Genomic DNA, 26,326 nt, shown 5'->3' on the forward strand with positions numbered 1-26,326 from the left:
TCCCCCCAACCCAGGCCCTGTGTGAAAGGGTTGTAAAAACTCTAAGAGGAGAATCTCCTACCACATGTTTCATAGAGAGACAAAGGAAATTCTTCCAACTCATAGAATTGGAGAACCGAGCGACATGTGTGTTCTGGAGAAGGTATGGAAGATTGGTGAAGAATCCAGCTACGAACTGGTCCGCTTGGTACAATTTTGTGATACTCAGAAGAGACAATATAGCCATATTACCATAAAACTGTTTATATAATAGCCTCAGCGATGAGACTTGCATCATAATGGTTGTATAAAATGTATTAATAAGGATAAAGCTATTTGTAATACATTGAGATGCTATGTACTGATGTTAATGTGATAGAATTGGATTTCTGTACCAAGCTTAACTCAGCCATCGGCACGCCCCCCAGGGACACAGACAGGACCAGGCGTCATTTGACAAGCCTGTTCTAGGGTCACTATAAAACTATACCCTGAGCTACATTTCTTTAGACCAGGCCTCCACTCCATGGCCAATAGGTTTTACCATCCAATTCCTCTACTGAAAGTGAACTATACCACGTGGTTAACTTTTAGACTATCGAGACCGACAGAATAAGAACAAGTCTTTGATATTAATTATTAGTCTGCAGCTAAGTAAATTCTATCATCGAACGTGAAGACCAACGAAACATCCATTCTATGACGACATTAATGAATGTCGCTCTGAAAGATCCATTCTAACCGAGAGAGAGAGAGAGAGAGAGAACGCGGACAAAACTCCCCAACAGAACAGAACTCTTCAACAAGGATCCCGATGACACACTGAGCGTAAATATATATTGATTGCAATTGTTCCCGAATGAGTGAGCGTTCAATTGTCAATTGTTAATATTAATGAACTCTGTGTACCTCCTCAGCTGACCGTTTATGACCCATTGTCTAACAGACCAGCCATGCCTGTTAGCCATTAGGGCACATTACTATACCAATCCTTTGTGACGATAATTACTGTTTGTATGTTTTCTGTTAATTACTTAGTGTAGTAAATAAATGATTTTAAGACAATTGATGTATGGATGATTTTAGTAAAGACTGGGTTCGTGCAGATACAACAATTTACGACGTTTGGAATGAGACTGGACGAGAGGTAAAATACGCCATTTAAACCAGAAGATAATCGGCCTATATTATAATATAGGAAAGTTATATTAGGAAAATTATAACTTTGTAATCTGAATATTTTCCTTGGTGCCCCGATCTCCTAGTTAATTACAATTAAACGATTAATCAGTTTAATCGCGTGATAATAATTACAGGGAGTTAATTGATAAACATGTCTTCAGTTTAATGGTACCCCAAAGACACGACACCTGCCTTTCTAAAGTCTTCAAAAGCCAAGTGAACAAACAGATCACCGACCATCTCGAATCCCACCGTACATTCTTCGCTATGCAATCCGGTTTCCGAGCTGGTCACGGTTGCACCTCAGCCACGCTCGAGGTCCTAAACGATATCATAACCACCATCGATAAAAAACAGTACTGTGCAGCCGTCTTCATCGACCTGGCCAAGGCTTTCGACTCTGTCAATCACCATATTCTTATCGGCAGACTTAACAGCCTTGGTTTCTCTAATGACTGCCTTGCCTGGTTCACCAACTACTTCCCAGATAGAGTTCAATATGTCAAATCGGAGGGCCTGTTGTCCGGACCTCTGGCAGTCTCTATGCAGACGACACCATTCTGTATACATCTGACCCTTCTTTGGACACTGTGTTAACAAACCTTCAAACGAGCTTCAATGCCATACAACACTCCTTCCGTGGCCTCCAACTGCTCTTAAAAGCTAGTAAAACTAAATTCATGCTCTTCAACCGATCGCTGCCCACACCCGCCTGCCCGCCTAGCATCACTACTCTGGACGGTTCTGACTAGAATATGTGGACAACTGTAAATACCTAGGTGTCTGGCTAGACTGTAACCTCTCCTTCCAGACTCATATTAAGCATCTCCAATCCAAAATTAAATCTAGAATCGGCTTCCTATTTCGCAACAAATCCTCCTTCACTCATATTGCCAAACATACCTTCGTAAAACTGACTATCCTGCCGATCCTTGACTTTGGCGATGTCATTTACAAAATAGCCTCCACCACTCTACTCAGCAAATTGGATGCAGTCTATCACAGTGCCATCCGTTTTGTCACCAAAGCCCCATATACTACCCACCACTGCGACCTGTATGCTCTCGTTGGCTGGTCCTCGCTACATATTCATCTCCAAACCCACTGGCTCCAGGTCATCGATAAGTCTTTGCTAGGTAAAGCTCCGCCTTATCTCAGCTCACTGGTCACCATAGCAACACCCACCCGTAGCACGCGCTCCAGCAGATATATTTCACTGGTCATCCCCAAAGCCAACACCTTCTTTGGCTGCCTTTCCTTCCAGTTCACTGCTGCCAATGACTGGAATCAATTGCAGAAATCACTGAAGCTGGAGACTTATATCTCCCTCACTAACTTCAAGCATCGGCTGTCAGAGCAGCTTACCGATCGCTGCAGCTGTACACAGCCCATCTGTAAATAGCCCAACCAACTACCTACCTCATCCCCATATTATTATTTTTTTCTGCTCTTTTGCACATCAGTACTTCTACTTGCACATCCTCATCTGCACATCTATCACTCCAGTGTTAATTGCTAAATTGTAATTGCTAGGCCACTATGGCATATTTATTGCCTTACCACCTTACTTAATTTGCACACACTGTATACAGATGTTCTATTGTGTTATTGACTGTGTGTTTGTTTATTCCATGTGTAACTGTTTGTTTCGTACTGCTTTGCTTTATCTTGGCCAGGTCGCAGTTGTAAATGAGAACTTGTTCTCAACGGGCCTACCTGGTTAAATAAAGGTGAAATTAAAATTAAATTAAAAATGTTTCTGGAACCCGAATCGCAATTGAGAGTCGATTCACGTTTAGATGGAGTCTGTCTGTTTTGTCTTCCAGAGACAGTCTATGTTAGGCTCCTTAAGAGTACATCTTGGGCTAAGGCAACCCTTCCTTCACCCTTCCTTCATTCTCACACCACTCTCCTCTACTCACGTTGTTCCTTCCTTCCTTCCAGCCACCCTGACTACCTACCCTGAGAACGCTGAGCGTGGGGGTAAATACAGTGAGGGGGTTTTCTCGCGGGGCAGTAACCTGAAGCTGTGGCAGAGCCAGAAGTCTGGTATGGATTCGTTCCTGTACCGTGTGGATGAGAACATGGCTGCCTCCACCTACAGCCTCAACAAGATCCCAGAGAGACACCTGGACAGCATGTCTGCTCACTCCATCCCTCTGTGCCTCATGCCTCGCCCTAACTCTGTCGCAGGTGAGTCACATGCGCCGAATACAACAGGTGAAATGCTTACAAAAAAGTGTTAAGAAACTACTTACTAAAATAAGCAGTAAAAAAAAAAATGTAAGATTGAAAAAAAAAGAAAGTGAGAATGCATGGATAATAAACAGAGTAGCAGCAGTAAGTGTTAAGTAAAAAATAGAACAAATAATTGAACAGGAGCAGTAAAATAGAGAGTAGCAGCAGCGTAAAAGAGGGGTCTGGGTAGCCCTTTGATTAGCTGTTCAGGAGTCTTATGGCTTGTGGGTAGAAGCTGTTAAGAAGCCTTTTGGACCTCGACTTGGTGCTCCGGTACTGCTTGCCATGCGGTAGCAGAGAGAACAGTCTATGACTAGGGTGGCTAGAGTCTTTGACAATTTTTAGGGCCTTCCTCTGACACCGCCTGATATAGAGGTTCTGGATTGCAGGAAGCTTGGCCCCAGTGATGTGGGCCATATGCACTACTCTCTGTAGTGCCTTACGGTCGGAGGCCGAGCAGTTGCCATACCAGGCAGGGATGCAACCAGTCAGGATGCTCTCTATGGTGCAGCTGTAAAACCTTTTGAGGATCTGAGGACACATGCCAAATCTTTTGGAATAGGCATTGTCGTGCCCTCTTCACGGCTGTCTTAGTGTGTTTGGACCATGATAGTTTGTTGGTGATGTGGACACCAAGGAACTTGATGCTCTCAAACTGCTCCACTACAGCCCCATCGATGAGAATGCTCGGTCCTCCTTATCCTGTAATCCACAATCATCTTCTTTGCCTCGATCACGTTGAGGAAGAGGTTGTTGTCCTGGCACCACACGGCCAGGTCTCTGACCTCCTCCCTATAGCCTGTCTCATCGTTGTCGGTGATCAGACCTACCACTGTTGTGTCATCGGCAAACTTGATGATGGTGTTGTAGTCGGGCCTGGCCATGCAGTCATGAGTGAACAGGGAGTACAGGAGTGGACTGAGCACACACCCTTGAGGGGCCCCCTTGTTGAGGATTAGTGTGGCGGATGTGTTGTTACCTCCCCTTATTTCCTGGGGTCGGACCGTCAGGAAGTTCAGGATCCAGTTGCGGAGGGAGGTGTTTAGTCCCAGGGTCCTTAGCTTAGTGATGAGCTTTGAGGGTACTATGGTGTTGAACGCTGAGCTGTAGTCAATGAATAGCATTCTCACATAGGTGTTCCTTAACCAGCCATAGGTGTTCCCATAACCAGCCTTTCAAAGTACTTCGTGGCTACAGACGTGAGTGCTACGGGTCGGTAATCATTGAGACAGGTTACCTTAGTGTTCTTGGGGACAGGGACTATGGTGATCTGCATGAAACATGTTGGTATTACAGACTCGGTCAGGGACAGGTTGAAACTGTCAGCTCATGCTCATGTACATGTCCTGGTAATCCGTTTGGCCCTGCGGCCTTGTGAATATTGACCTGTTTAAAGGTCGGCTACAGATAGCATTATTACACATTCGTCCGGAACAGCTAATGCTCTCATGCATGCTTCAGTGTTGCTTGCCTCGGAGCGAGCATAGAAGTTATTTAGCTCATCTGCGTAGTTGTTGATGAAGTTTGCTGCACTCGCCACAAGTCCTCATGCTTCAGGTGTAACCTGTGCTTGCTTGGGCCAGCTCTCTTTTTGATGGAAGGCTTTAGACCGTCCTCCTTGAATGACTGGTGGAGGTCAGGTGAGTTTTACTGATGCTGAAAGACAAATTCCAGATACAAATATTTTGGCATTATTATACAATAGATAGCCATAATCACGGTCAGATACACCTGGCTAACTTGATCGGTAATGTAATCACCTGGTGAAGTGGAGTCTTTTTTTTAGACATGCCTTCTTAACCTGTCTGGGCCAGTGGGACGCTTGCATCCCACCCTAATCAACAGCCAGTGGAATCGCGTCGCGCTAAATGCAAAACCTCATAAATGCTATAACTTCAATTTCTCAAACATATGACTATTTTACACCGTTTTATAGATACACCTCTCCTGAATCAAACCACGTTGTCCGATTTCAAAAAGGCTTTACAGCAAAAGCAAAACATTAGATTATGTCAGCAGAGTACCCAGCCAGAAATAATCACACAGCCATTTTCAAAGCAACTAGCATGCATCACAAATACCCAAAACACAGCTAAATGCAGCACTAACCTTTGAGAACCTTCATCAGATGACACTCCTAGGACATCATGTTACACAACACATGCATTTTTTGTTCGATAAAGTTCATATTTATATATAAAAACAGCATTTTACATCGGCGCATGACGTTCAGAAAATCTTTTCCCTCAAATGCTTCCGGTGAATTAGCGCTACAATTTACAAAATTACTATTCGAAAACATTGTTAAAATGTAATATTGTCATTCAAAGACTTATAGATTAACATGTCTTGAATGCCATCGCTTTGCCAGATTTAAAAATAACTTTACTGGGAAATCACACTTTGCAATAAACGACGTGGTATGCCCAGAAAAAAAGTCTAGGCTATAAATGTAGGAGCCATCTTGGAACGATCAACCATCAAAAATACTATTGTAAATAATCCCTTACCTTTGATTATCTTCATCAGAAGGCACTTCTAGGAATCCCAGGTCCATAACAAATGTAGTTTTGTTCAAAAAAGTTAATAATTTATGTCCCAATAGTGTTAGCGCGCTCCGAAGGCTAGTGAAAATGTACCGTGTGCGTCTGACTTGTCGTCAGGAATGAGCAAAAAAAAAATATTTAAGTGAAACGTCAAACGTTGTATAACATAAATCTTTTGGGCTTTTTCAACCAGGGCTTCAATAATATTCCATTGGGACGGTTGCATTGTTTTTCAAAACGTTTCGAAAAGGGAGAGTACCCATGGGCGCCGACGTCACAATGGTAATGGCCCATCCCCTGTGACCAAGTTCCACAGCCTCTCTTTGGGTCAGTTACTACCATAGGAGACTCAAACCATTTTGTAAAGACTGGGGACTTCTAGTGGAAGCCATAGGAAGTGCTAAATGATTCACAAGCCCCTGTGTGTTTCAATGGCAAATGTTTGAAGTGATATCCACACATCAGATTTCAGTTTCCTGTCAGGATTTGTCTCAGGGTTTTGACTGCCATATGAGTTCTGTTATACTCACAGACACCATTCAAACAGTTTTAGAAACGTTATGGTGTTTTCTATCCAAATCAAACAATTATATGCATATTCTAGTTACTGGGCAGGAGTAGTAACCACATTAAATCGGGTACGTTTTTTATCCGGCCGTGCAAATACTGCCCCCTATCCCCAACAGGTTTTAACAATGAACCATAATCCTAATCCATAGAGTACTAGCATTATACAAACCAATTTAATAGGTTCCATGTTAGCTAGTTAGCTAGCTAACATTAGGCTATAACTAGCAATGCAAAATGGCATTCATAGATAACGTTACTACAGACAGATCATAAACGTAATGTTAACTAGCGAGCCAGCCATCTACGGTCAACTAGCTAGCTAGCTAACAGTAAGCTTTAACTTTGGGTCTTTTGTTTAGACATGCAGCTCGCTAGCTAACTAAACAATGAACCAACATAATCCCAATCCATAGAGTACTAGCAAAATACAAATCGATTGTCATAGCTAGCTAATGTTAACCGAATAGGTTCAATGTTAGTTAGTTAGTTAGCTAGCTATACATTAGGCTATAATTAGCAATGCGAAATGGCATTCTGGGATAACGTTACTACACACAGATCACACAGATGTTACACACAGATTTTAACTAGCGAAATCTAACGTCAGCTAGCTGGCATCTGGCACCCTCAGACAAGAGTGCTCTGAAATAGATACTTGCATAGTTGAGTCTTTTGTAAATAAATTATACACAATACATTTTTTTTAAAAGCCGCGTTAGACAGGATTACACAAGCTGACCAGCTCAAATAGACAGAAGTGTGCTATATGGCAGACCAATCCAAACACATCTCTCGGTATGTCCAACCCACTGTCACGCTGTTATAAATGATTCGGGAGACAGACGCAGGAATGCGCACAATGATTAACACACGGGACGAGACCCGTAATCACCTGCGCAGTCCACAAGGGCATGAAAGCCCAAAACACACAGCACAGGTACTCACACACAACAACGGACATTGTAACAATAATCGACAGCCCAATGGAAACCGAAGGGCACACTTATACAAGTACTAGTCAGTGGGAATAGGGGACAGGTGTGCGAATAAAAGTTCCGGAGGGATCCGTGACACCCACTCATTATCTCAGCCAATCATGTGTAGCGGGAAGGTTGCTGGCTTTTTCTGTGGCTTAACCAACTATGCTGTTTTTTTAACAATTTTATTCGTATTTACAGTTGCCAAAAAAACTATTTAGATGTTTTTTTAAAGTTTACATTCAAACAGCTCTCCTGTAAAGTAGTGACCCGCGACATACGCCTAGTTTCCTGAAACAAGTCACATATAACCTATACATATATCCTAACCTTTGACTTTTGACGTTGACCTACAGATTAACCTTGACTGTGACCTTATGAAGTGTCCGTCATTTGTTTGATTCCAGGGAAAACATGTTTATTTTGCACATTCTGTTGAGGCTGCAAGTCTAAACTGCAAGTCTAAAATCAAGTGTTCTGAAATCTCCCTGGCATGTGTGTGTAAATAACAGAGTGCAGAGTTATTTTCTTCAAAGGCTTTTAGCCAAAACACATTGAGGAGAAGGGAACATTACGTAGAAAATTGATATGCGTATCGAATTGTGACAATTATGGCATGCCTCAAATAGCTTATTCTCCAAAGTATGGCTAAATGCATCTTAAAAATGTCAGTTACATAACAGGCTGCCATTCCTGACTGATCTTACTGTATCATTGTCTTGCTATTCAGAGCAGAGACATTCATGGGAGATGAGCTGTATTAACGAGCCTTCCCTTCAGGTTGTCATAACTCTCCTGTGACGATCTGAAGGATCAGGTTGGGTCCTCTCCAGATCAGTGGGTCCGCTCTACAGAGTGCTCTCTCTCGTAGAGTGGGAGAGCAGGTAGTCGGCTGTTTTATGGGCGGTCATAAAATGCGCTGCCTCTATGCTCTGTAGTGTTCGAGTTTGGAATGTAAACTGTGGAACACAGAGAGACCCTTGGACATCAAAAGTTTTCTTAATTAAACAATATTTCTATTTTTGAGAATGTAGTAATGGTCCGTGGACACTTAAGGGACAGTCATGTCTAGTGTGTTTAATTTGGTGATCTCATGAAGGACAGGAAACACACATAACTGTATCTCTTTCCTAGCTGTCAGGTTTACATCTAAATATTGTGAAACGTACACTACCTCTCAAAAGTTTGTGGTCAATTAGAAATGTCCTTAATTTTTTAAGAAAAGCACATGTATTTTTTTGTCCATTAAAATAACATCAAAATGAACAGAAATACAGTATAGACATTGTTAATGTTGTAAAAAAAATATATATTTAATTTAACCTTTATTTAACTAGGCAAGTCAGTTAAGAACAAATTCTTATTTTCAGTGAAGGCCTAGGAGCAGTGGGTTAACTGCCTTGTTCACGGGCAGAACGAGAGATGTTTACCTTGCCAGCTTGGGATTTGATCTTGCAACCTTTCGGTTACTAGTCCAACGCTCTAACCACTAGGCTAGCTGCCGCCCCGTGATTATTGTAGCTGGAAACGGCTGTTTTTTAAGGAATATCTACATAGGTGTACAGAGGTCCATTATCAGCAACCATCACTCCTGTGTTCCAATGGCACGTTGTGTTAGCTAATCCAAGTTTATCATTTTAAAAGGCTAATTGATCATTACAAAACCCTTTTGCAATTATGTTAGCACAGCTGAAAACTGTTGTACTGATTAAAGAAGCAATAAAACTGGCCTCCTTTAGACTAGTTGAGTATCTGGAGCATCAGCATTTGTGGGTTCGATTACAGGCTCAAAATGTCCAGAAACAAAGACCTTTCTGCTGAAACTCATCAGTCTATTCTTGTTCTTGGAAATGAAGGCTATTCCATGCAAGAAATTGCCAAGAAACTCAAGATCTCGTACAACGCTGTGTACTACTCCCTTCACAGAACAGCGCAAACTGTCTCTAACCAGAATAGAAAGAGGAGTGAGAGGCCCCAGTGCACAACTGAGCAAGAGGACAAGTACATTAGAGTGTCTAGTTTGAGAAACAGACGCCTCACAAGTCCTCAACTGGCAGCTTCACTAAATAGTACACCTTAAAACACCAGTCTCAACGTCAACAGTGAAGAGGCGACTCCGGGATGCTGGCCTTCTAGGCAGAGTTGCAAAGAAAAAGCCATATCTCAGACTGGCCAATAAAAATAAAAGATTAAGATGGGCAAAAGAACATAGACTGGACAGAGGAACTCTGCCAGGAATGAGAGAAAGGTGAAAGAAGAGGAGGCCATGGATTGGCTGGTCTACCACGGCAGATGAACATCAAAGCTCCAGGTGTTAACAGTTTATATCAGAGAGAAAGAGAGAGAGATGGAAAGAGAGCATGAGAGAGAGAGAGAGAGAGAGAGAGAGAGAGATTTGAAGTGCAGGAGGAGAGAACTGTCTGAGAAGATGAAGGGAGAGGAAAGAAAGGAGGAGGTGGAAAAGGAGGAGAGAGGGAGGGGGATACTTTACCTAATGAGAGAGAAGCCTGTTGGGATAGTGTGAGCAGGATGGAGAGAGGAGGGAGAGAGGGATGGATGGAGGGAGGAGAGAGAGAGGGATGGATGGATGGAGGGAGGGAGGAGAGAGAGGGGGATGGAGGGAGGAGAGAGAGAGGGATGGAGGGAGGAGAGAGAGAGGGGTGGAGGGAGGAGAGAGGGGTGGAGGGAGGAGAGAGAGGGGTGGAGGGAGGAGAGAGAGGGATGAGGGAGAGGAGAGAGAGGGATGAGGGAGAGGAGAGAGAGGGGGATGGAGGGAGAGGAGAGAGAGGGGTGGAGAGAGAGGAATGGAGGGAGGAGAGAGAGAGGTGAAGGGAGGAAATAAAACATCTTAAAGGAGGATTCCTTTTCTTTCTGTTTCAGTCATCTCAGTAGTATTTTAAGGGAAGTAGAACAGAAATTAACATAAACTTCTTATTGAAAAATGTACATGAATGAAACGTAGTCATCTATAATACCTCTGTCTATAGTACCTCTGTCTATAGGACCTCTGTCTATAATACCTCTGTCTATAGTACCTCTGTCTATAGGACCTCTGTCTATACTACCTCTGTCTATAGGACCTCTGTCTATAATACCTCTGTCTATAATACCTCTGTCTATAATACCTCTGTCTATAGTACCTCTGTCTATAGGACCTCTGTCTATAATACCTCTGTCTATAGTACCTCTGTCTATAATACCTCTGTCTATAATACCTCTGTCTATAATACCTCTGTCTATAATACCTCTGTCTATAGTACCTCTGTCTATAATACCTCTGTCTATAATACCTCTGTCTATAGGACCTCTGTCTATAATACCTCTGTCTATAATACCTCTGTCTATAATACCTCTGTCTATAATACCTCTGTCTATAGGACCTCTGTCTATAATACCTCTGTCTATAATACCTCTGTCTATAATACCTCTGTCTATAATACCTCTGTCTATAGGACCTCTGTCTATAATACCTCTGTCTATTATACCTCTGTCTATAATACCTCTGTCTATAATACCTCTGTCTATAGGACCTCTGTCTATAATACCTCTGTCTATAATACCTCTGTCTATAATACCTCTGTCTATAGTACCTATATCTATACTACCTCTGTCTATAATACCTCTGTCTATAATACCTCTGTCTATAATACCTCTGTCTATAATACCTCTGTCTATAGGACCTCTGTCTATAATACCTCTGTCTATAGGACTTCTGTCTATAATACCTCTGTCTATAGTACCTATATCTATAGTACCTCTGTCTATAATACCTCTGTCTATAGTACCTATATCTATACTACCTCTGTCTATAATACCTCTGTCTATAGGACCTCTGTCTATAATACCTCTGTCTATAGGACTTCTGTCTATAGTACCTATATCTATACTACCTCTGTCTATAATACCTCTGTCTATAATACCTCTGTCTATAATACCTCTGTCTATAGGACTTCTGTCTATAGTACCTATATCTATACTACCTCTGTCTATAATACCTCTGTCTATAGTACCTCTGTCTATAGTACCTATATCTATACTACCTCTGTCTATAATACCTCTGTCTATAGTACCTCTGTCTATAATACCTCTGTCTATAGTACCTCTGTCTATAGTACCTCTGTCTATAATACCTCTGTCTATAGTACCTCTGTCTATAGTACCTCTGTCTATACTACCTCTGTCTATAATACCTCTGTCTATAATACCTCTGTCTATAATACCTCTGTCTATAGTACCTCTGTCTATAGTACCTCTGTCTATAGTACCTCTGTCTATAATACCTCTGTCTATAGTTCCTCTGTCTATAGGACCTCTGTCTATAATACCTCTGTCTATAGGACTTCTGTCTATAATACCTCTGTCTATAGTACCTCTGTCTATAGTTCCTCTGTCTATAATACCTCTGTCTATAGTACCTATATCTATAGTACCTCTGTCTATAGGACCTCTGTCTATAGTACCTCTGTCTATAATACCTCTGTCTATAATACCTCTGTCTATAGTACCTCTGTCTATAATACCTCTGTCTATAGTACCTCTGTCTATAGTTCCTCTGTCTATAATACCTCTGTCTATAGTACCGATATCTATAGTACCTCTGTCTATAATACCTCTGTCTATAGGACCTATGTCTATAATACCTCTGTCTATAGGACCTTTGTCTATAATACCTCTGTCTATAGTACCTCTGTCTATAGTACCTCTGTCTATAGGACCTTTGTCTATAATACCTCTGTCTATAGGACCTCTGTCTATAGGACCTCTGTCTATAATACCTCTGTCTATAGTACCTCTGTCTATAGTACCTCTGTCTATAGGACCTTTGTCTATAATACCTCTGTCTATAGGACTTCTGTCTATAGGACCTATGTCTATAATACCTCTGTCTATAGTTCCTCTGTCTATAATACCTCTGTCTATAGTACCTCTGTCTATAGTTCCTCTGTCTATAATACCTCTGTCTATAGTTCCTCTGTCTATAATACCTCTCTCTATAGTACCTATATCTATAGTACCTCTGTCTATAATACCTCTGTCTATAGGACCTCTGTCTATAGTACCTCTGTCTATAATACCTCTGTCTATAGGACCTCTGTCTATAGTACCTCTGTCTATAGTACCTCTGTCTATAATACCTCTGTCTATAGGACCTCTGTCTATAATACCTCTGTCTATAGTACCTATATCTATAGTACCTCTGTCTATAGTACCTCTGTCTATAGTACCTCTGTCTATAATACCTCTGTCTATAGTACCTCTGTCTATAATACCTCTGTCTATAATACCTCTGTCTATAGTACCTCTGTCTATAGTTCCTCTGTCTATAATACCTCTGTCTATAGTACCTATATCTACTGTACCTCTGTCTATAGTACCTCTGTCTATAATACCTCTGTCTATAATACATCTGTCTATAATACATCTGTCTATAGTTCCTCTGTCTATAGTACCTCTGTCTATAGGACCTCTGTCTATAATACCTCTGTCAATAATACCTCTGTCAATAGTACCTCTGTCTATAGGACTTCTGTCTATAATACCTCTGTCTATAGTTCCTCTGTCTATAGGACCTCCGTCTATAGGACCTCTGTCTATAGGACCTCTGTCTATAGTACCTCTGTCTATAGGACCTCTGTCTATAGTACCTCTGTCTATAGTACCTCTGTCTATAATACCTCTGTCTATAGGACCTCTGTCTATAATACCTCTGTCTATAGTACCTCTGTCTATAATACCTCTGTCTATACTACCTCTGTCTATAGTTCCTCTTTCTATAATACCTTTGTCTATAGTACCTCTGTCTATAATACCTCTGTCTATAATACCTCTGTCTATAGGACCTCTGTCTATAGGACCTCTGTCTATAGTACCTCTGTCTATAATACCTCTCTCTATAGGACCTCTGTCTATAATACCTCTGTCTATAATACCTCTGTCTATAGTACCTCTGTCTATAGGACCTCTGTCTATAGTACCTCTGTCTATAATACCTCTGTCTATAGTACCTCTGTCTATAATACCTCTGTCTATAGGACCTCTGTCTATAATACCTCTGTCTATAGTACCTCTGTCTATAATACCTCTGTCTATACTACCTCTGTCTATAGTTCCTCTTTCTATAATACCTTTGTCTATAGTACCTCTGTCTATAATACCTCTGTCTATAATACCTCTGTCTATAATACCTCTGTCTATAGTACCTCTGTCTATAGTTCCTCTGTCTATAGGACCTCTGTCTATAGTACCTCTGTCTATAATACCTCTCTCTATAGGACCTCTGTCTATAATACCTCTGTCTATAATACCTCTGTCTATACTACCTCTGTCTATAATACCTCTGTCTATAATACCTCTGTCTGTAGTACCTCTGTCTATAGGACCTCTGTCTATAATACCTTTGTCTATAATACCTCTATCTATAATACCTCTGTCTATAGTACCTCTGTCTGTAATACCTCTGTCTATAATACCTCTGTCTATAGGACATCTGTCTATAGTACCTCTGTCTATAATACCTCTGTCTATAATACCTCTGTCTATAGGACATCTGTCTATAGTACCTCTGTCTATACTACCTCTGTCTATAGTACCTCTGTCTATAGTACCTCTGTCTATAGTACCTCTGTCTATAGGACCTCTGTCTATAATACCTCTGTCTATAATACCTCTGTCTATAGTACCTCTGTCTATAGTACCTCTGTCTATAATACCTCTGTCTATAATACCTCTGTCTATAGTACCTCTGTCTATAGTACCTCTGTCTATACTACCTCTGTCTATAATACCTCTGTCTATAATACCTCTGTCTATAGTACCTCTGTCTATAGTACCTCTGTCTATAGTACCTCTGTCTATAATACCTCTGTCTATAGTTCCTCTGTCTATAGGACCTCTGTCTATAATACCTCTGTCTATAGGACTTCTGTCTATAATACCTCTGTCTATATTACCTCTGTCTATAGTTCCTCTGTCTATAATACCTCTGTCTATAGTACCTATATCTATAGTACCTCTGTCTATAGGACCTCTGTCTATAGTACCTCTGTCTATAATACCTCTGTCTATAATACCTCTGTCTATAGTACCTCTGTCTATAATACCTCTGTCTATAGTACCTCTGTCTATAGTTCCTCTGTCTATAATACCTCTGTCTATAGTACCTATATCTACAGTACCTCTGTCTATAATACCTCTGTCTATAGGACCTATGTCTATAATACCTCTGTCTATAGGACCTTTGTCTATAATACCTCTGTCTATAGTACCTCTGTCTATAGTACCTCTGTCTATAGGACCTTTGTCTATAATACCTCTGTCTATAGGACCTCTGTCTATAGGACCTCTGTCTATAATACCTCTGTCTATAGTACCTCTGTCTATAGTACCTCTGTCTATAGGACCTTTGTCTATAATACCTCTGTCTATAGGACTTCTGTCTATAGGACCTATGTCTATAATACCTCTGTCTATAGTTCCTCTGTCTATAATACCTCTGTCTATAGTACCTCTGTCTATAGTTATCTGTCTATAATACCTCTGTCTATTGTTTCCTCTGTCTATAATACCTCTGTCTATAGTACCTATATCTATAGGACCTCTGTCTATAATACCTCTGTCTATAATACCTCTGTCTATAGTACCTCTGTCTATAGTTCCTCTGTCTATAGGACCTCTGTCTATAGTACCTCTGTCTATAATACCTCTCTCTATAGGACCTCTGTCTATAATACCTCTGTCTATAATACCTCTGTCTATACTACCTCTGTCTATAATACCTCTGTCTATAATACCTCTGTCTGTAGTACCTCTGTCTATAGGACCTCTGTCTATAATACCTTTGTCTATAATACCTCTATCTATAATACCTCTGTCTATAGTACCTCTGTCTGTAATACCTCTGTCTATAATACCTCTGTCTATAGGACATCTGTCTATAGTACCTCTGTCTATAATACCTCTGTCTATAATACCTCTGTCTATAGGACATCTGTCTATAGTACCTCTGTCTATACTACCTCTGTCTATAGTACCTCTGTCTATAGTACCTCTGTCTATAGTACCTCTGTCTATAGGACCTCTGTCTATAATACCTCTGTCTATAATACCTCTGTCTATAGTACCTCTGTCTATAGTACCTCTGTCTATAATACCTCTGTCTATAATACCTCTGTCTATAGTACCTCTGTCTATAGTACCTCTGTCTATACTACCTCTGTCTATAATACCTCTGTCTATAATACCTCTGTCTATAGTACCTCTGTCTATAGTACCTCTGTCTATAGTACCTCTGTCTATAATACCTCTGTCTATAGTTCCTCTGTCTATAGGACCTCTGTCTATAATACCTCTGTCTATAGGACTTCTGTCTATAATACCTCTGTCTATATTACCTCTGTCTATAGTTCCTCTGTCTATAATACCTCTGTCTATAGTACCTATATCTATAGTACCTCTGTCTATAGGACCTCTGTCTATAGTACCTCTGTCTATAATACCTCTGTCTATAATACCTCTGTCTATAGTACCTCTGTCTATAATACCTCTGTCTATAGTACCTCTGTCTATAGTTCCTCTGTCTATAATACCTCTGTCTATAATACCTCTGTCTATAATACCTCTGTCTATAATACCTCTGTCTATAGTACCTCTGTCTATAATACCTCTGTCTATAATACCTCTGTCTATAGGACCTCTGTCTATAATACCTCTGTCTATAATACCTCTGTCTATAATACCTCTGTCTATAATACCTCTGTCTATAGGACCTCTGTCTATAATACCTCTGTCTATAATACCTCTGTCTATAATACCTCTGTCTATAATACCTCTGTCTATAGGACCTCTGTCTATAATACCTCTGTCTATTATACCTCTGTCTATAATACCTCTGTCTATAATACCTCTGTCTATAGGACCTCTGTCCTATAATACCTCTGTCTAGTAATACCTCTGTCTATAATACTCTGTCTATAGTACCTATATCTATACTACTCTGTCTATAATACCTCTGTCTATAATACCTCTGTCTATAATACCTCTGTCTATAATACCTCTGTCTATAAGGAATCTTCTATAGTACCTCTGTCTATAATACCTCTCTCTATAGGACCTCTGTCTATAATACCTCTGTCTATAGTACCTATATCTATAGTACCTCTGTCTATAATACCTCTGTCTATAGTACCTATATCTACTGTACCTCTGTCTATAGTACCTCTGTCTATAGTACCTCTGTCTATAATACCTCTGTCTATAGGACTTCTGTCTATAGTAACCTATATCTATACTACCTCTGTCTATAATACCTCTGTCTATAATACCTCTGTCTATAATACCTCTGTCTATAGGACTTCTGTCTATAGGACCTCTGTCTATAATACCTCTGTCTATAGTACCTCTGTCTATAGTACCTATATCTATACTACCTCTGTCTATAATACCTCTGTCTATAGTACCTCTGTCTATAATACCTCTGTCTATAGTACCTCTGTCTATATACCTCTGCTATAATACCTCTGTCCTAGAGTACCTCTGTCTATAGTACCTCTGTCTATACTACCTCTGTCTATAATACCTCTGTCTATAATACCTCTGTCTATAATACCTCTGTCTATAGTACTCTGTCTATAGTACCATCTGTCTATAGTACCTCTGTCTATAATACCTCTGTCTATAGTTCCTCTGTCTATAGGACTCTGTCTATAATACCTCTGTCTATAATACCTCTGTCTATAGTACCTCTGTCTATAGTTCCTCTGTCTATAATACCTCTGTCTATAGTACCTATATCTATAGTACCTCTGTCTATAGGACCTCTGTCTATAGTACCTCTGTCTATAATACCTCTGTCTATAATACCTCTGTCTATAGTACTCTGTCTATAATACCTCGTCTATAGTACCTCTGTCTATTGTTTCCTCTGTCTATAATACCTCTGTCTATAGTACCTATGTCTATAGTACCTCTGTCTATAATACCTCTGTCTATAGGACCTATGTCTATAATACCTCTGTCTATAGGACCTTTGTCTATAATACCTCTGTCTATAGTACCTCTGTCTATAGTACCTCTGTCTATAGGACCTTGTCTATAATACCTCTGTCTATAGACCCTCTGTCTATAGGACCTCTGTCTATAATACCTCTGTCTATAGTACCTCTGTCTATAGTACCTCTGTCTATAGGACATTTGTCTATAATACCTCTGTCTATAGGACTTCTGTCTATAGGACCTATGTCTATAATACCTCTGTCTATAGTTCCTCTGTCTATAATACCTCTGTCTATAGTACACTCTGTCTATAGTTCCTCTGTCTATAATACCTCTTGTCTATAGTTCCTCTGTCTATAATACCTCTCCTATAGTACCTATATCTATAGTACCTCTGTCTATAATACCTCTGTCTATAGGACCTCTGTCTATAGTACCTCTGTCTATAATACCTCTGTCTATAGGACCTCTGTCTATAGTACCTCTGTCTATAGTACCTCTGTCTATAATACCTCTGTCTATAGGACCTCTGTCTATAATACCTCTGTCTATAGTACCTATATCTATAGTACCTCTGTCCTATAGTACCTCTGTCTATAGTACCTCTGTCTATAATACCTCTGTCTATAGTACCTCTGTCTATAATACCTCTGTCTATAATACCTCTGTCTATAGTACCTCTGTCTATAGTTCCTCTGTCTATAATACCTCTGTCTATAGTACCTATATCTACTGTACCTCTGTCCTATAGTACCCTCTGTCTATAATACCTCTGTCTATAATACATCTGTCTATAATACATCTGTCTATAGTTCCTCTGTCTATAGTACCTCTGTCTATAGGACCTCTGTCTATAATACCTCTGTCTATAGTACCTCTGTCTATAGGACTTCTGTCTATAATACCTCTGTCTATAGTTCCTCTGTCTATAGGACCTCCGTCTATAGGACCTCTGTCTATAGGACCTCTGTCTATAGTACCTCTGTCTATAGGACCTCTGTCTATAGTACCTCTGTCTATAGTACCTCTGTCTATAATACCTCTGTCTATAGGACCTCTGTCTATAATACCTCTGTCTATAGTACCTCTGTCTATAATACCTCTGTCTATAATACCTCTGTCTATAATACCTCTGTCTATAGTTCCTCTTTCTATAATACCTTTGTCTATAGTACCTCTGTCTATAATACCTCTGTCTATAATACCTCTGTCTATAGGACCTCTGTCTATAGGACCTCTGTCTATAGTACCTCTGTCTATAATACCTCTCTCTATAGGACCTCTGTCTATAATACCTCTGTCTATAATACCTCTGTCTATAGTACCTCTGTCTATAGGACCTCTGTCTATAGTACCTCTGTCTATAATACCTCTGTCTATAGTACCTCTGTCTATAATACCTCTGTCTATAGGACCTCTGTCTATAATACCTCTGTCTATAGTACCTCTGTCTATAATACCTCTGTCTATACTACCTCTGTCTATAGTTCCTCTTTCTATAATACCTTTGTCTATAGTACCTCTGTCTATAATACCTCTGTCTATAGTACCTCTGTCTATAATACCTACCTCTGTCTATAGTACCTCTGTCTATAGTTCCTCTGTCTATAGGACCTCTGTCTATAGTACCTCTGTCTATAATACCTCTCTCTATAGGACCTCTGTCTATAATACCTCTGTCTATAATACCTCTGTCTATACTACCTCTGTCTATAATACCTCTGTCTATAATACCTCTGTCTGTAGTACCTCTGTCTATAGGACCTCTGTCTATAATACCTTTGTCTATAATACCTCTATCTATAATACCTCTGTCTATAGTACCTCTGTCTGTAATACCTCTGTCTATAATACCTCTGTCTATAGGACATCTGTCTATAGTACCTCTGTCTATAATACCTCTGTCTATAATACCTCTGTCTATAGGACATCTGTCTATAGTACCTCTGTCTATAGTACCTCTGTCTATAGTACCTCTGTCTATAGTACCTCTGTCTATAGGACCTCTGTCTATAATACCTCTGTATATAATACCTCTGTCTATAGTACCTCTGTCTATAGTACCTCTGTCTATAGTACCTCTGTCTATAATACCTCTGTCTATAATACCTCTGTCTATAGTACCTCTGTCTATAGTACCTCTGTCTATAATACCTCTGTCTATAATACCTCTGTCTATAATACCTCTGTCTATAGTACCTCTGTCTATAGTACCTCTGTCTATAGTACCTCTGTCTATAATAACCTCTGTCTATAGTTCCTCTGTCTATAGGACCTCTGTCTATAATAACCGTCTGTCGATAGGACTTCTGTCTATAATACCTCTGTCTATATATACCTCGTCTATAGTTCCTCTTCTATATACCTCTGTCTATAGTACCTATATCTATAGTACATCTGTCTATTAGGACCTCTGTCCTATATACCTCGGTCTATAATACCTCTGTCTATAATACCTCTGTATATACCTCGGGTCTATAGTACCTCTGTCTATAGTACCTCTGTCTATAATACCTATGTCTGTAGTACCTATATCTATAGTACCTCTGTCTATAGTACCTCTGTCTATAGTACCTGTCTATAGGACCTCTTGTCTATAATACCTCTGTCTATAATACCTTCGTCTATAATACCTCTACCTAATACCTCTGTCTATAGTACCTCTGTCTATATACCTCTGTCTATAATCCTCTGTCTATAGGACCTCTGTATAGTACCTCTGTCTATACTACCTCTGTCTATAGTACTCTGTCTATAATACCTCTGTGCTATAATACCTCTGTCTATAGTTCCTCTGTCTATAGTACCTCTGTCTATAATACCGTGGTCTATAATACCTCTGTCTATAGGACCTCTGTTATAGTACCTCTGTCTATATACCCTCTGTCTATAATACCTCTGTCTATAGTTCCTCTATCTATAGTACCTCTGTCTATAATACCTCTGTCTATAATACCTCTGGTCTATAGGACTTCTGTCCTATAGGACTATGTCTAGAATACCTCGGTCTATAGTTCCTCTCTGTCTCTAATACCTCTGTCTATAGTCACCTCTTGTCTATAGTTACCTCTGTCTATAATACATCGTCTTATAGCTACCTATATCATTAGTACCCTCTGTCTATAATACCTCTGTCTTATGGACCTCTGTCTATAGTACCTTCCGTCTATAATTACCTCTGTCTATAGGTTACCTCTGTCTATAGGACCTCTGCTATAGTACCTCTGTCTATAGTACCTACCCTCTGTCTATAATACCTCTGTCTATAGGACCTCTGTCTATAATACCTCTGTCTATAGTACCTCTGTCTATAATACCTCTGTCTATACTACCTCTGTCTATAGTGCCTCTGTCTATAATACCTTTCTCTATAGTACCTCTGTCTATAATACCTCTGTCTATAGGACCTCTGTCTATAGGACCTCTGTCTATAGTACCTCTGTCTATAATACCTCTGTCTATAGGACCTCTGTCTATAATACCTCTGTCTATAGTACCTCTGTCTATAATACCTCTCTCTATAGGACCTCTGTCTATAGTACCTCTGTCTATAATACCTCTGTCTATAGTACCTCTGTCTATAGGACCTCTGTCTATAATACCTTTGTCTATAATACCTCTGTCTATAGTACCTCTGTCTATAATACCTCTGTCTATAATACCTCTGTCTATAGTACCTCTGTCTGTAATACCTCTGTCTATAATACCTCTGTCTATAGGACATCTGTCTATAGTACCTCTGTCTATACTACCTCTGTCTATAGTACCTCTGTCTATAATACCTCTGTCTATAATACCTCTGTCTATAGGACCTCTGTCTATAGTACCTCTGTCTATACTACCTCTGTCTATAGTACCTCTTTCTATAATACCTCTGTCTATAATACCTCTGTCTATAATACCTCTGTCTATAGGACCTCTGTCTATAATACCTCTGTCTATAGTACCTCTGTCTATATTACCTCTGTCTATAATACCTCTGTCTATTGTACCTATATCTATAGTACCTCTGTCTATAGTACCTCTGTCTATAGTACCTCTGTCTATAATACCTCTGTCTATAATACCTCTGTCTATAGTACCTCTGTCTATAGGTCCTCTGTCTATAATACCTCTGTCTATAGTACCTATATATATAGTACCTCTGTCTATAGTACCTCTGTCTATAATACCTCTGTCTATTGGACCTCTGTCTATAATACCTCTGTCTATAGTACCTCTGTCTATAATACCTCTGTCTATAATACCTCTGTCTATAGTACCTCTGTCTATAGTTCCTCTGTCTATAGTACCTCTGTCTATAGGACCTCTGTCTATAGTACCTCTGTCTATAATACCTCTGTCTATAATACCTCTGTCTATAGTACCTCTGTCTATAGTACCTCTGTCTATAATACCTCTGTCTATAGTACCTCTGTCTATAGGACTTCTGTCTATAATACCTCTGTCTATAGTACCTCTGTCTATAGGACTTCTGTCTATAATACCTCTGTCTATAGTACCTCTGTCTATAATACCTCTGTCTATAATACCTCTGTCTATAGTTCCTCTATCTATAGGACCCTATGTCTATAATACCTCTGTCTATAATACCTCTGTCTATAGGACCTCTGTCTATAATACCTCTGTCTATAGTACCTCTGTCTATATACCTCTGTCTATAATACCTCTGTCTATAGTACCTATATCTATAGTACCTCTGTCTATAGTACCTCTGTCTATAGTACCTCTGTCTATACTACCTCTGTCTATAATACCTCTGTCTATAGTACCTCTGTCTATAGTTCCTTGTCTATAATACCTCTGTCTATAGTACCTCTATCTATAGTACCTCTGTCTATAGTACCTCTGTCTATAATACCTCTGTCTATTGGACCTCTGTCTATAGTACCTCTGTCTATAATACCTCTGTCTATAATACCTCTGTCTATAGTACCTCTGTCTATAGTTCCTCTGTCTATAGTACCTCTGTCTATGACACTCTGTCTATAGTACTCTGTAACCTCTGTCTATAGTACCTCTGTCTATAATACCTCTGTCTAAAATACCTCTGTCTATAATACCTCTGTCTATACTACCTCTGTCTATAGTACCTCTGTCTATAATACCTCTGTCTATAGTACCTCTGTCTATAGGACTTCTGTCTATAATACCTCTGTCTATAGTACCTCTGTCTATAGGACTTCTGTCTATAATACCTCTATCTATAATACCTCTGTCTATAGGACTTCTGTCTATAGTACCTCTGTCTATAATACCTCTGTCTATAGTACCTCTGTCTATAATACCTCTGTCTATAGTACCTCTGTCTATAGTACCTCTGTCTATAGTACCTCTGTCTATAATACCTCTGTCTGTAGGACCTCTTTCTATAATACCTCTGTCTATAGGACCTCTGTCTATAATACCTTTGTCTATAATACCTCTGTCTATAATACCTCTGTCTATAATACCTCTGTCTATAATACCTCTGTCTATAGTACCTCTGTCTATAATACCTCTGTCTATAGGACTTCTGTCTATAATACCTTTCTCTATAATACCTCTGTCTATAGTTCCTCTGTCTATAGGACCTCTGTCTATAGGACCTCTGTCTATAGTACCTCTGTCTATAATACCTCTGTCTATAGGACCTCTGTCTATAATACCTCTGTCTATAATACCTCTGTCTATAGTACCTCTGTCTATAGGACCTCTGTCTATAGGACCTCTGTCTATAGTACCTCTGTCTATAGTACCTCTGTCTATAATACCTCTGTCTATACTACCTCTGTCTATAGTTCCTCTGTCCATAGGACCTCTGTCTATAGGACCTCTGTCTATAATACCTCTGTCTATAATACCTCTGTCTATAGTACCTCTGTCTATAATACCTCTGTCTATAGTACCTCTGTCTATAGTACCTCTGTCTATAATACCTCTGTCTGTAGTACCTATATCTATAGTACCTCTGTCTATAGTACCTCTGTCTATAGTACCTCTGTCTATAGGACCTCTGTCTATAATACCTCTGTCTATAATACCTTCGTCTATAATACCTCTACCTATAATACCTCTGTCTATAGTACCTCTGTCTATAATACCTCTGTCTATAATACCTCTGTCTATAGGACCTCTGTCTATAGTACCTCTGTCTATACTACCTCTGTCTATAGTACCTCTGTCTATAATACCTCTGTCTATAATACCTCTGTCTATAGTTCCTCTGTCTATAGTACCTCTGTCTATAATACCGTTGTCTATAATACCTCTGTCTATAGGACCTCTGTCTATAGTACCTCTGTCTATACTACCTCTGTCTATAATACCTCTGTCTATAGTTCCTCTATCTATAGTACCTCTGTCTATAATACCTCTGTCTATAATACCTCTGTCTATAGGACTTCTGTCTATAGGACCTATGTCTAGAATACCTCTGTCTATAGTTCCTCTGTCTATAATACCTCTGTCTATAGTACCTCTGTCTATAGTTCCTCTGTCTATAATACATCTGTCTATAGTACCTATATCTATAGTACCTCTGTCTATAATACCTCTGTCTATAGTACCTCTGTCTATAGGACCTCTGTCTATAATACCTTTGTCTATAATACCTCTGTCTATAGTACCTCTGTCTATAATACCTCTGTCTATAATACCTCTGTCTATAGTACCTCTGTCTGTAATACCTCTGTCTATAATACCTCTGTCTATAGGACATCTGTCTATAGTACCTCTGTCTATACTACCTCTGTCTATAGTACCTCTGTCTATAATACCTCTGTCTATAATACCTCTGTCTATAGGACCTCTGTCTATAGTACCTCTGTCTATACTACCTCTGTCTATAGTACCTCTTTCTATAATACCTCTGTCTATAATACCTCTGTCTATAATACCTCTGTCTATAGGACCTCTGTCTATAATACCTCTGTCTATAGTACCTCTGTCTATATTACCTCTGTCTATAATACCTCTGTCTATTGTACCTATATCTATAGTACCTCTGTCTATAGTACCTCTGTCTATAGTACCTCTGTCTATAGTACCTCTGTCTATAATACCTCTGTCTATAATACCTCTGTCTATAGTACCTCTGTCTATAGGTCCTCTGTCTATAATACCTCTGTCTATAGTACCTATATATATAGTACCTCTGTCTATAGTACCTCTGTCTATAATACCTCTGTCTATTGGACCTCTGTCTATAATACCTCTGTCTATAGTACCTCTGTCTATAATACCTCTGTCTATAATACCTCTGTCTATAGTACCTCTGTCTATAGTTCCTCTGTCTATAGTACCTCTGTCTATAGGACCTCTGTCTATAGTACCTCTGTCTATAATACCTCTGTCTAAAATAAGTCTGTCTATAATACCTCTGTCTATAGTACCTCTGTCTATAGTACCTCTGTCTATAATACCTCTGTCTATAGTACCTCTGTCTATAGGACTTCTGTCTATAATACCTCTGTCTATAGTACCTCTGTCTATAGGACTTCTGTCTATAATACCTCTGTCTATAGTACCTCTGTCTATAATACCTCTGTCTATAATACCTCTGTCTATAGTTCCTCTATCTATAGGACCTCTGTCTATAATACCTCTGTCTATAATACCTCTGTCTATAGGACCTCTGTCTATAATACCTCTGTCTATAGTACCTCTGTCTATATTACCTCTGTCTATAATACCTCTGTCTATAGTACCTATATCTATAGTACCTCTGTCTATAGTACCTCTGTCTATAGTACCTCTGTCTATAATACCTCTGTCTATAATACCTCTGTCTATAGTACCTCTGTCTATAGTTCCTCTGTCTATAATACCTCTGTCTATAGTACCTATATATATAGTACCTCTGTCTATAGTACCTCTGTCTATAATACCTCTGTCTATTGGACCTCTGTCTATAATACCTCTGTCTATAGTACCTCTGTCTATAATACCTCTGTCTATAATACCTCTGTCTATAGTACCTCTGTCTATAGTTCCTCTGTCTATAGTACCTCTGTCTATAGGACCTCTGTCTATAGTACCTCTGTCTATAATACCTCTGTCTAAAATACCTCTGTCTATAATACCTCTGTCTATACTACCTCTGTCTATAGTACCTCTGTCTATAATACCTCTGTCTATAGTACCTCTGTCTATAGGACTTCTGTCTATAATACCTCTGTCTATAGTACCTCTGTCTATAGGACTTCTGTCTATAATACCTCTATCTATAATACCTCTGTCTATAGGACTTCTGTCTATAGTACCTCTGTCTATAATACCTCTGTCTATAGTACCTCTGTCTATAATACCTCTGTCTATAGTACCTCTGTCTATAGTACCTCTGTCTATAGTACCTCTGTCTATAGTACCTCTGTCTATAATACCTCTGTCTGTAGGACCTCTTTCTATAATACCTCTGTCTATAGGACCTCTGTCTATAATACCTTTGTCTATAATACCTCTGTCTATAATACCTCTGTCTATAATACCTCTGTCTATAATACCTCTGTCTATAATACCTCTGTCTATAGTACCTCTGTCTATAATACCTCTGTCTATAGGACTTCTGTCTATAATACCTTTCTCTATAATACCTCTGTCTATAGTTCCTCTGTCTATAGGACCTCTGTCTATAGGACCTCTGTCTATAGTACCTCTGTCTATAATACCTCTGTCTATAGGACCTCTGTCTATAATACCTCTGTCTATAATACCTCTGTCTATAGTACCTCTGTCTATAGGACCTCTGTCTATAGGACCTCTGTCTATAGTACCTCTGTCTATAGTACCTCTGTCTATAATACCTCTGTCTATACTACCTCTGTCTATAGTTCCTCTGTCCATAGGACCTCTGTCTATAGGACC

General features: G+C 39.6%; 1 protein-coding gene across 1 annotated transcript in view; it reads left to right on the forward strand.

Annotated features, from left to right (window-relative positions):
- LOC115152867 (protein TANC2-like) overlaps window positions 1–26,326 on the forward strand; it is a 411,487-nt gene that overhangs the window by 286,240 nt on the left and 98,921 nt on the right. Inside the window, exon 9 of the mRNA XM_029697757.1 lies at window positions 3,106–3,354. Coding sequence (XP_029553617.1) covers window positions 3,106–3,354 — 249 coding nt within the window. The remainder of the gene's footprint in view (window positions 1–3,105; window positions 3,355–26,326) is intronic.

Source organism: Salmo trutta, chromosome 18, assembly GCF_901001165.1.
Source record: "Salmo trutta chromosome 18, fSalTru1.1, whole genome shotgun sequence".
NCBI lineage: Eukaryota > Metazoa > Chordata > Actinopteri > Salmoniformes > Salmonidae > Salmo > Salmo trutta.